The sequence below is a fragment of the Triticum dicoccoides genome, chromosome 4A (assembly GCF_002162155.2).
Source record: "Triticum dicoccoides isolate Atlit2015 ecotype Zavitan chromosome 4A, WEW_v2.0, whole genome shotgun sequence".
Lineage (NCBI taxonomy): Eukaryota > Viridiplantae > Streptophyta > Magnoliopsida > Poales > Poaceae > Triticum > Triticum dicoccoides.
Window position 1 is genome coordinate 570166545 of NC_041386.1, and position 12324 is coordinate 570178868.

The 12324-nt window shown below is 40.7% G+C and overlaps 1 protein-coding gene and 1 non-coding gene across 2 annotated transcripts in view; both read left to right on the forward strand.

Moving 5' to 3' along the window:
- LOC119286827 (probable LRR receptor-like serine/threonine-protein kinase At2g16250) overlaps window positions 1-2317 on the forward strand; it is a 4792-nt gene extending 2475 nt beyond the window's left edge. The window contains exons 2-4 of the mRNA XM_037566293.1: window positions 286-414; window positions 1191-1213; window positions 1356-2317. Of these exons, the coding sequence (XP_037422190.1) occupies window positions 286-414; window positions 1191-1213; window positions 1356-1930 (727 nt within the window). The 3' untranslated portion in view covers window positions 1931-2317. The remainder of the gene's footprint in view (window positions 1-285; window positions 415-1190; window positions 1214-1355) is intronic.
- A 232-nt stretch (window positions 2318-2549) lies between these two features.
- Window positions 2550-2622, forward strand: TRNAR-CCU. Its single transcript has one exon. It is a non-coding gene; the product is annotated as a tRNA-Arg (tRNA).
- Window positions 2623-12324: the final 9702 nt, after the last annotated feature.

Here is a 12324-nt window from a genome sequence, read left to right on the forward strand (position 1 = left end):
GACCAATCACTACATCAATTGGTTAGCAATTTATTTCTTTTTACTTAAATGATTTTCTTGTTTGTGAGATCATACATTGCCGTCAGTTGCTATCGACAAGTTTCTTGTATTAAACTGTTGAAAAATCATCCTACCACAATATCAATATACAAAATGATAGGCAATTCTATAATGTTCTCATTCATTTTACCAGGAACATTATTTTTAATATCAACCTGTCATGCAGAATAAGATCCTGAGAGAAATACTAGCTGTTGAGCTAACTTCATGAATTCTCTGCTACAGGGATGTGCAAGCCAGCAGTATCCTCCTTGATGATAAATTTGAAGTGCGTCTTGGAAGTTTGAGTGAAGTTTGTCCTCAAGAAGGGGAAAGTCACCAAAACGTCATCACAAAGCTATTACGATTCTCATCGTAAGTTTCTGTTTCTTTCACTGGATGATTGGCTCATGTACCTTATTTGCTCAAACGTGTAAAATTGCCCATTTTGTACCATACTACCTCGTCCGTTACAAACCTGTAAAAATGCCCATTTTGCACCATACTACTCGGTCCGTTACAAAATCGCACCATACTACTCGTCCGTTACAAGCCTGTAAATTATGCTTTTTAAAAGTCAGTGTAAGCCTTTCACGTGTCACTTATGACTCGAGCTCTCATTATTACATCCATCTTCAATTGATCATGTCCCATCTTATTTGCTAACCCGTGCCTTTTTTTTCCACGTGTCTAGACTCAAAATCTCTATATCATTTGGTACTGCATCTATCACCTGACTTGATCACAGCCATTTATTTGCTAATATCTCCAAGGAAATATTAGATCATGTAACTGGCAACTTAACATGGGTCAAGTCAAATTATTGTGAACCAAGTACCTTTTGAAAGCATGTGTTCAACTTGAGCATTGTAGTAATTATTGCAGTCAATTACTGGATGCCACTTCTGTAGATTTTTGTCCCTCACTCTTGCCACTCACTGAGGATGTATTAGATCAAACTATCTGAAAACAAAATTACCTGAATTAGTTGATGCAAATAATTTTTGTCTCAGTTTCTTCTTTGTTGCTTGTGGCATCCTAATATTTTTCAGTTGTCACCAAATTTCTGCTCTTTTTAAGTAATTTAATTTTATATCAGATTAAATTAAATCCCCTCAGTTGTTAACGTTGTATTGTTTTCTGGGATGCAGGACGGCGGATCAAAGTTCTTCTGGTGAGTGCATCCACATACAATTTCATTGATTTGAAGCATTTCAGCATTGGCAATTATCCTCTAGTTTAGGCCCATTTTTAACATGCCCATAAATATTTTTCATGGTTGCAAGTAAACTGACCAGCAGCTCTAATGTAAACAGGTTCTCCATCTGCATCATGTTCATACGATGTCTACTGCTTTGGAAAAGTATTGCTGGAGCTGGTGACAGGGAGACTTGGTATCAGTGCATCAAGTGACGGTACAACAAGTGATTGGCTTGATAACACCCTGAGGTACATCAACATTTATGAGAAAGAGCTCATGAGCAAAATCATTGACCCAACCCTCATTATTGATGAGGATCATTTGGAGGAAGTCTGGGCAATGGCAATTGTCGCAAAGTCTTGCTTGAATCCTAGGTCTTCGAAGCGGCCACCAATGAAATATATCCTAAAAGCACTTGAGAATCCCTTGAAAGTGGTAAGAGAAGATAACGGCTCTAGCTCGGCCAGGTTGAGAGCAACATCTTCAAGGGGTTCGTGGAATGCTGCATTCTTCGGGAGTTGGCGGCATAGCTCGTCAGAGATTGGTCCTTCAAGGGATGATAACATGTTTAAACGGTCAGAGACAATCAAATCATCTGGAGGGAGCAATGGTGATCACTCTTCGTCCCGCAGGAGGCAATCTAAGGAGATCTTCCCCGAGCCATCTGGTTCTCGTGACACAGAGGATTAAGGATACTTCATTCTTTCTTTTTGCGATCCTTTGGGTTAACAGAGGTTGCTCTGTTGAAGCTCTGCTGCCAGCGTGTGATTAGATTCTTTCAGCTGAAAAGCCGGAGGGCGAATTCGCCTGTTGCCAATGACTTCGCAAGCAGCGGACTGTCGCCGAGGCACCATTTTTTGGGGGTTGGAATGTGAGGTGAGCGTATGGAGGTCCGTGTATACCCTGCCTGGTGCACTGTCTGGACGATGGCGTGGAGTGGCTCTGGTTTCTCTTTCTTTTCCTTTTTTCTTCTCCTGGTCATGATTAAAGAGGAAATGTCGAGCTGATTCTTTTTCTCCTTCCTGCTGTAATTGATTGTTTCATTGTTGATCATAGCAAAAATGTTCGTTCCGTTCACCGGCATTTGTAGATGGTTATTTCTGTTTGAGTTTGACGGGGTTGTAGTTCAACGAGGCTCATGCGTTGTCATTTTTTTTGAGAGAGAAAACGCCGTGCCAGACCAGTTTGAAGTACGGAGAAAAGGCCAAATTGTGATGGCTAGCTTCCGGAAAAGGCCAAATCTGCAAATGTCCGTTTGTGGTATTCCGGCCCAGCCCAAAAGATGCCAGCGGGATTGCTGTGATGTACAGCGCTTGTAGCTCAGTGGATAGAGCATTTGTTTCCTAAACAAAAAGTCGAAGGTTCGATCCCTTCCTAGCGCATTCACCATTTTTTATATTTCTATAATGCACTGCTTGTACTGGTCAAAGAACATTTTTTCCCTGCATTTTCAAATATCATCGACACTGCGCCTTGGGCCCCTCTTCATGGAGTCAGCGATGATATAATGCACTGCTTGTACTGGTCAAAGAACATTTTTTCCCTGCATTTTCAAATATCATCGACACTGCGCCTTGGGCCCCTCTTAATGGGGTCAGCGATGAAGTAAAGTAGTACTCCTTCCGTTCCGAATTACTTGTCTTAGATTTGTCTAGATACGAAGGTATCTAGCACTAAAATGAGTCTAGATACATCCGTATCTAGACAAATCCAAGACAAGTATTTCGGAACGAAGGGAGTACACTGTAAGAACACATACGAATCGATTAGTATCACAATCCCTATCGACCTAACTTCTAAAATAGTTGAAGATATGAGGCATGTTCTTAAGAAGAAAGAAATATCTTCAGATTGAGGCCCATAGGGGGATCTTCTCACGGGACATGGGAGAGCAGTTGCCAGGGTTGATTTGCAAAAATGGAGGTCTCAGCACCCTAAAATGAGTTGAAGATATGAGGCATGTTCTTAAGAAGAAAGAAATATCTTCAGATTGAGGCCCATAGGGGGATCTTCTCATGGGACATGGGAGAGCAGTTGCCAGGGTTGATTTGCAAAAATGGAGGTCTCAGCACCCTATTTTGATGGATTTGTACTTTTGTAGGATTTCAAAAACGTAGAAATAGAAAAAAGACATGAATATAAAAGGATTGTGAAAATGTAGAAAATTTATGGAATCTAAGTTAGCTCTCAATCTATTTATCATAAGTTTAGCTCTCACTCTTAGTCTTTGTAGAGCTTGCATGTTTAAGTTGTTGTAGGCGACTGTACCTTTAACTTGTTCAAATTGGCCAACTAAAAAAGGGAGATTGTCTATTCATGGCTGATTAAATCTTGTGTGCGTGTGATGAAATATGCATGGCTGATAAAATCCATGAATGCCTATCTTGATGTTATATCGCACATGACCAAATTGTGACAGTGAACAATTGACCTCTATTCACACGGTCAAATCAGAAAACACGTGTATGATGTGATCACAACGCATGCATACCATCCGGAAGGCCTTGCACATTGAACTACCACATCACACACGATCCTCCATATCAATCATAAATCATTATGCATTGAGGTACCACGTTGCGCACATTAATCCAACTGTGTGCGATATGACCTTCACACCAGCAACAGACTGACTATTGGTGACGGGTGCTACTTGAGATGAGCTATTCTAACCTTTTGTGATGTGATGATATATGGTACTGGGCATTCTCGACTAGTAACGCCCACTAGGAAACCCATAATTCTGAAATCACTATGGGGTGACGTTATCATTTAATTTGACGTGTTGGACTAAGACTAGAAAATACATTCCTACAGATTCTAAACTCCCAGGTTTTTATTTTGAGGTGAAACTCCCACAACATGTTTGGTTGGGGGTAGTTAGAGCTAGAGAATAGGAATTGAAGGGGTACGAGACTTCAAATCTATTGTTTGGTTAGGGAGATTGGGAATTGATAAGGGAATAGTCATGGGACTTGAGACTCCAACTCCCATCGTTTTATTAACAGGGGAGGGGGTGGGAGTTGGAAGGGAATTGTTTTAGTGAGTCAATCTTAGCCCTTCATCATAACTTACGTTAATTTCCCTTATCTATTTCCTTGTCAATTCCCACGAACCAAACACGGAAATACAATTTCTCATCAAACTCTCACACATAATTTTCATCGTGCGCCAAACAGAGGATTGGAAATAAAACGACTCACCTCATGTCTAATCTCAATCCAACTCCCTACATTAAACTCCCATTCCCCTCCCCATTTTTTGCCAAACACGTTGCCAGGGATGGGAGCCCCCCCCTCCCCCCTGGTGCATCGAGGATGTTTTCGGATTTGTGGCCCAAAATGTCAGGTAGTGGACGATGGTGGGCTACGTTTGGGCCAATGTGTACGAACAATATTTAATCATGTCTACAACAAATGTTTGCCTAAAAAAAGTGTATGAAAAATGTTAATCGTGTGTATGAAAAATGTTTGTGACAATTAAAAATGTCACGCATTAAAAAAACACATGTGACACTCTTAGAAAGTGTTTATACAAGGTAAAAAAGTTAGTGTAATTCAAACAAAAATGTTAAGTACAATAAAAAAATGTACATCACATTTCAAAAATCTTCACAAGTTTCGAAAATATGTTTGTGGCATTTTCAGAAAATGTTTGAACAATGTACCAAATGTTTTCATAGTAAAAAATATCATTTGAAAAATGTTTCAACATGTATTTGAAAAAATGTTTAACCTGTATTTGGAAAATAGATTAAAAACATGTTTGTAAAAATATAAAAAACGTATTTTAAAAATGTTAAATAAGTATAAAAATGTTTTCCATGCATACAAAAAATGTACAACATGTATGGAAAAGTATACATGTGTTTGAAAAAGAAAGAAAATTAGATATTTTCAAAAAACAAAAAACAAAGGAAACCGATAAAAACCAAAAACAAAAGGTGAAGAAACAAAAGAAGCAAGAAAGATACAAAAGAAAATAAAAATACAAAGAAACAAAGATAGACTGAATAAAACCATCAAAAAATAAAGAAAACTAAAAACATAACTAAGAAAAAAATGGCAAAAAAATCATAGAAAAAAAAAAACAAGCTGAGCCGACTGCAACAGCGACCAGCCACGAAAGGAGCAAAGGCATCGCGCAACAACCAACCAGCTACCAAAAAACACATAAAAATGGCTAAAAAACCCAGGCCAAAAGCTTTCCAAAATCAGACTGGGAATAGAGAGAAAAATTGAGCAGTCTATATGGGACGGCCCATACGTAACATACGTTAAGCGTTGCGTACCGTCAAAGCTATATCCGGGATGGTGTAAGCCTTTGTAGGGCACTTGGACCACATCGTGTACCGCTAAATTTTATTGTAGCCTTTTCATGCCATGTATGAGCGCACCCACTAAGTTTGTGAGAATCTATCTATCTGTCCCCTCTCGTTAGGGTTTGGGTTCCTCGCTGCGACGTTCACGTTGACGTCAAGATTTCTTCCCCTATCCATCAATCCTCCCTAGCAATCAAGGTTCAAATCAATTAAGGGGAGATTTGTATCTCTGCCCGATCTTGGCCTTGTCGCCTGGGAATTTTAGGCGGTTCTAGGGTTCTTTCGCTCGGTGTGATATGCTCGTCGGATTGGGTGAACAGGATGAGTAACGAAGCGTTTAGATCAGGTTCAACCATGGACTATGCTCATGTGATGATGGGGGAGCTTGGGCTGAAAGAGTAGGACGTCGAGATATGGTGTTTGAGCAGGAGGAGACGCTGTCGGAAGAAGTTGTTCGACGGATGGCCATTGTACATGTATACATGGATAAACCATACAATTAGTTTTTGTTCTATAAGAACATGCATGTGGCATGGGATCTTGCCCAACTAGTCAAGATTCACCCCTCAAGGAGAATTTGTAGACCATGCAGTTCACTTCTAGGGGACTAGGAGCGACTCATGGAAGGAGGTCCCTGGACGTTATGTGGAAACACTGTGTTGCTTGCCCCTTATGATGGTTTCTCAGTCTTCAACTATCTTTTTTCCCACTTCGTCAAACGGGTCTGAAAAGTTCAAGTTCGTGGATATGCAAATATACACATGAATCTGTACTTGTCAGATCTGTACGACAAGTCTATACCACAAGTGAAACATGTTTTACATCAATGTGCCATAGGTGTAAAGTGCATCAACATTGACTAAATTATCGACTCTAGTGCAAGTGGGAGAATGAAGGAAATATGCCATAGAGACAATAATAAAACACTATTATTTGTTTCTATGTTAGTTATTAATGTTTATGTTCTATGCTATAACTGCAATGATTCTCGATCCTGTAATAACCACAAGGCTTAGAGGAAAAGTATGCCTCTCAAAAAATTTATCTCTCAATTTAAGCTTTGAGTTCTGGCATCTCTACAAATCCCCACTTCTCTCTGCGAAGGACATATCTATTTACTTTATGCAATTTTTATTTTTATTCCATCTTTTCTTACAAAGCACCAACTAGGGAGCACTATGATCATACTTGAGCATTGGATGTAGCTAAGTGTGTTTCTTGAATGGATCAATGATTAAGCATGATGGGCTAGGGATAACTTTCTTTAGTGTTGATATTTTGATAGACATGGTTGCTTGTTGATATGCTTGAGTATTGAAATCTTCATGTTAAAACTAGACTATTGCTTTGAACTATATAAAAGTCCAAATGTCAATGCTACAAAAGAAAAGAATATGTGATGAACATGTTAGGTAGAATTCCACATCAAAAATTATGTTTTTATCATTTACCTACTCGAGGACGAGCAGGAATTAAGCTTGGGGATGCTGATATGTCTCCAATGTATCTATAATTTTTGATTGTTCCACGTTGTTATATTATTATTCTTGAATGTTTTACAATCATTTTATAGCAATTTTATATCATTTTTTGGGACTAACCTATTGACATAGTGCCCAGTGCCATTTGTTGTTTTTGCTTGTTTTTTACTTCGCAGAATATCAGTACCAAACGGATTCCAAACACATCGAAACTTTTTGAAGATTTTTTCTGAACCAGAAGACACCCAGTGGGCCAAAGAAGTACTAGAGGGGAGGCCCGTGGGGAGCACAACCAACCAGGGTGCGCCCGGGGGGGTTGTGCCCCCACGGAGCCCCCCTGCACCGCCTCTTCACCCTATAAATTCTCAAATATTCTAGAAACCCTAGGGGGGGGGGTCAACGAAACACAATTCCAGCCGCCGCAAGTTACAGAACCACGAGATCCAATCTAACACCATCACGGAGCGGTTCATCATCCTTATTGGTGCCTCTTTGACGATGCGTGAGTAGACCACCATAGACCTACGGGTCCGTAGGCAGTAGCTAGATGGCTTCCTCTCTCTCTTTTGATTCTCAATACAATGGCCTCTTGAAAATCTATTTGATGTAACTATTTTTGCAGTGTGTTTGTTGGGATCCGATGAACTTTGATTTTATGATCAGATCTATATCCATGAATATTATTTGAGTCTTCTTTGATCTCTTATATGCATGATTATTTATAGCCTCGTATTTATTCTTCGAATCTTTGGTTTAGTTAGGCCAAGTAGATCGTTTTTTCTTGCCATGGGCAGAGGTGCTGTGTGATGGGTTCGATCTTATGGTGTTCTTTCCCAGTGACAGAAGGGGTAGCAAGACACACATGTATCATTGCTATTAAGGATAATAAGATGTGGGCTATTACTACATGAATAGATCTCGTCTACATCATGTCATTGTTCTTATTGTATTACTACATTTTCCCATGAATGTAATACATTAGATTCATGCTGGATAGCGATTGATGTGTGGAGTAATAATAGTATATGCCGACAGGAGTCGGTCTAGTAATCTTGGATGTGATGCTTATATATTGATCATTGCCTTGGATATCGTCATAATTATTCGATCTTCTATCAATTGCCCAGTAGTAATTTATTTACCCACCGTATGCTATTTCTCGAGAGAAGCCACTAGTGAATCTACGGCCCCGGGTCTATTGTTTATCATATTTGCCTTGAGATCTATTTTTATTTGCTTTTGTTTTCAGATCTATTATTCCAAAAAACCAAAAATACCCTGCTGCACTTTTTTTCTTACTTATTTTATTTTGCGTTTTATCGAGAGTTATTTATCCAATCTACTACAAATATTCTGCCATCAACTTGACAATTTATGGCGCTATTATCCAGTAGGGATTGACAACCCCTCATACGCGTCGGTTTGCAAGTATTTGTTTTTTGTGTGCAGGTACCGTTTACATAGTGTTGCTTGGTTCTCCTACTAGATTGATACCTTGGTTTAACAATTGAAGGAAATACCTACTGTAGCTGTACTGCATTATCCCTTCCTCTTTAGGGAAATACCAATGCGGTTTCAAGCGACATCGGTGCCCAACAAAATTATGATACTACTAAAAAAGATTTTTTAGCAGTCGTCTTTGCTCGCGACAAATTCAGATCTTACATTATTGATTCCAAGGTAATTGTTGACACTATGTTGCTATAAAATATCTTATGCAAAAGAAAGATGCTAAACCTAGACTCATTAGGTTGGTTTTTTTGCTACAAGAATTTGATTTACAGATCACTGATAGAATAGGAGCTGAGAACCTCGTAGCTGATAACTTGTCTAGGTTAGAAAATATTCTTCATGGCCCACTATCCATTGATGATAGCTTTCTTGATGAACAACTAGCTGCAATAAATGTTTCTCATAACACTCCTTGGTACGCTGACTACGCTAATTACATTGCTGCTAAACATATACCACCTAGTTTCACATACGAACAAAAGAAAAAATTCTTCTATGATTTAAGACATTACTTTTGGGATGACCCACATCTTTATAAAGTAGTAGATGGTATTACTAGAAGTTGTGTAGCTGAGCATGAATAGGAACAAATCCTACATAAATGTCATTCCGAAGCTTATGGAGGACATCATGCGGGAGATAGAACCACTACTGCAGGATGCTGCTAATGCGACACTACGATCAGAGACCCTTCGACGAAACTGTGTGCGATGCAATAATCGCAAACGGTGGTGTAAAAAACTTGTAAAAAAAGTGCAAAACGTTTGCGATGACGGATGCATCACACACGGTTCGGATTTTAGTTGCGTGTGTGATGCGGGGCATACGATCCAGTTCAATTAGCTGTTTGCAATGAAGAGGAACAAAAGAAACGAGCAACAAGATAAATGTGTGTGCGATATACAACATACGGTTCACTCGGATGAACTGTTCGTGACTAGGCAACACAAAAGAAACGGTCAGCCAGATCAACGTGTGTGCGATATACGACATGCGGTTCACTCGACCTTGTCATTGGTGTGTGACCTCTGTGGCAAGCGTTCGCTCCCCACTAGCCTCTTCTTGTACCGTGGCAACCGTCCACCGCCTCTTCGCCTTTCCCTCTCGATTTGGAACTGTTGTCGCACACTCTTCCTCCCTCCATTTGCCTTCACCCTTCCTTCTGCCATTGTTCGATCATCTTCTCCATGGAGGGAACAGGCCGGAAATGACCCCGTTATTCTTGCCCTGATCTGAAAGATGACGTGGTTGAGGAACTCATTGATCGGTGCGACATCATCACCTCGGCTAGCATGGCAGGTTCGTTCAAGACCATTCTTGACTCAACTAATAACATCATTACAAACAACCCAAGGGTCTAGGAGTGGTTTGATCTCCCCTATCTTCTTCGTCGTGACCCTGTTGACTGGCACGGGGACGAGGGAAGCCTCGCCTTGTGCAAGTTGATGCCGCTTGATAATGATACCTGTGATGTTAAGATCTCATCGCTTGAGGGCAAGGCTTAGGCAGGCACAAATGAAGATTGGGTTGTTTATATTGGGTACAACTGCGAGAGGGAACTTGTGAATGTGTACACTCGTCACCGGGCTCCACTTCCAAAAATCTCAGACTGCCCAGAGTTTGAGCACATAGATGATCTACGTGAGTTCAAATACAATCATGGTAACTGTCGTCTACAGAAGATAGCAATTTGTCGAGTTCCCAACCGCTCTTGCGTTTACACGAACTATGAAGTTGTCGCTATCTTCGACAAGCTTGTTGCCTTCCTTACTTCCACGCCTCAATGGATATTGCTCAAAAATCAATTTCTGTACATGGATGAGTACCGTGATGCAATTCAATACAAGGGTCTTGTGCTTGCTGCCACCACTTGTGGCACCGTTTTTGCATGGAATCATCATGCTTTCGGTACGTTTGTCTTCCACCGTAATTATAATTGTTTCATCCACATGCATGCGGGTTAGCTAGTTTCCCTTTACTAATTAATTAACCTTCTTGTGTTTCTAAGGTCATGTGAACATTCCACCACCTATACTTGAAAATTTTTATAACCAAGGGGGAGATGAAGATGCTGATGATCACGAGCATGAGGACGAGTAGGACCCATATACTCAGTGGCGCCTGGCAACTTATTTCGATGGATCACCTCTTCTTGTATATATACAGGGCACTTCTGATGTTACGAAGGAAGCAGGTGTTGTCTCGCATGGTCGCACTCTCCGGACCTATTCCAACATCCATTGCAGGGTATTCGGGATGGATACTAGTGTACTAGCGCCAACACCTTCTTCCTGGTTCAGTATTGAAAGTCTTGGAGGAAACTCGCTCTTCCTTGGACAAAACTATCCAATGATGGTGAAAGGTGATCCAGCTGCTGTTGACACAATGTTACTACCATTTATGAGAAGCAACTGTATCTATACCTCGGTCATTGCTATGCTTCCCTACCATCGCACTATGGGTCCTGACATAGCCCGCTTCAACCTGGATGATCAGTCCAGCGTTGGTCTCGAGATTGACAGTAGCTGGCCCTTCCAAGAGAATCACTTCTGGTTCAAAGCAAGCGTTTCCAACGCTGACTATGAAGGAAATATTCCCATGAGGCAATAATAAAGTTATTATTTATTTCCTTATATCATGATAAATGTTTATTATTCATGCTAGAATTGTATTAACCGGAAACTTAGTACATCTGTGAATACATAGACAAACAGAGTGTCACTAGTATGCCTCTACTTGAATAGCTCGTTGAATCAATGATGGTTATGTTTCCTAACCATAGACGTGAGTTATCATTTGATTAATGGGATCACATCATTAGAGAATGATGTGATTGACTTGACCCATCCGTTAGCTTAGCACTTGATCGTTTAGTTTGTTGCTATTGCTTTCTCCATAACTATACATGTTCCTGTGACTATGAGATTATGCAACTCCCGAATACTGGAGTAACACTTTGTGTGCTACCAAATGTCACAACGTAACTGGGTGATTATAAAGGTGCTCTACAGGTGTCTCCGATGGTACTTGTTGAGTTGGCATAGATCGATATTAGGATTTGTCACTCCGATTGTCTGAGAGGTATCTCCGGGCCCTCTCGGTAATGCACATCACTATAAGCCTTGCAAGCAATGCAACTAATGAGTTAGTTGCGGGATAGTGCATTACGGAACGAGTAAAAAGACTTGCCGGTAACGATATTGAACTAGGTATTGAGATACCGACGATCGAATCTCGGACAAGTAACATACCAATGACAAAGGGAACAACGTATGCTGTTATGCGGTTTGACCGATAAAGATCTTCGTAGAATATGTAGGAGCCAATATGAACATCCAGGTTCCGCTATTGGTTATTGACCGGAGACGTGTCTCAGTCATGTCTACATAGTTCTCGAACCCGTAGGGTCCGCACGCTTAACGTTCGGTGACGATCGGTAATATGAGTTTATGTGTTTTGATGTACCGATGGTAGTTCGGAGTCCCGGATGAGATCGGGGAAATGACGGGGAGTCTCAAAATGGTCGAGACGTAAAGATCGATATATTGGACGACTATATTCGGACATCGGAAAGGTTCCGAGTGATTCGGGTATTTTTCGGAGTACCGGAGAGTTACGGGAATTCGCCGGGGAGTATATGGGCCTTATTAGGTTTAGGGGAAAGAGAGAGGGGAGGCTACGCGCCCCCCAAGGCTTAGTCTAAATTGAAGTAGGGGGAGGGGCTGCGCCCCCTCCTTCCTTCTCTTCTCTTTTCCCTTTCTTTCTCTCCT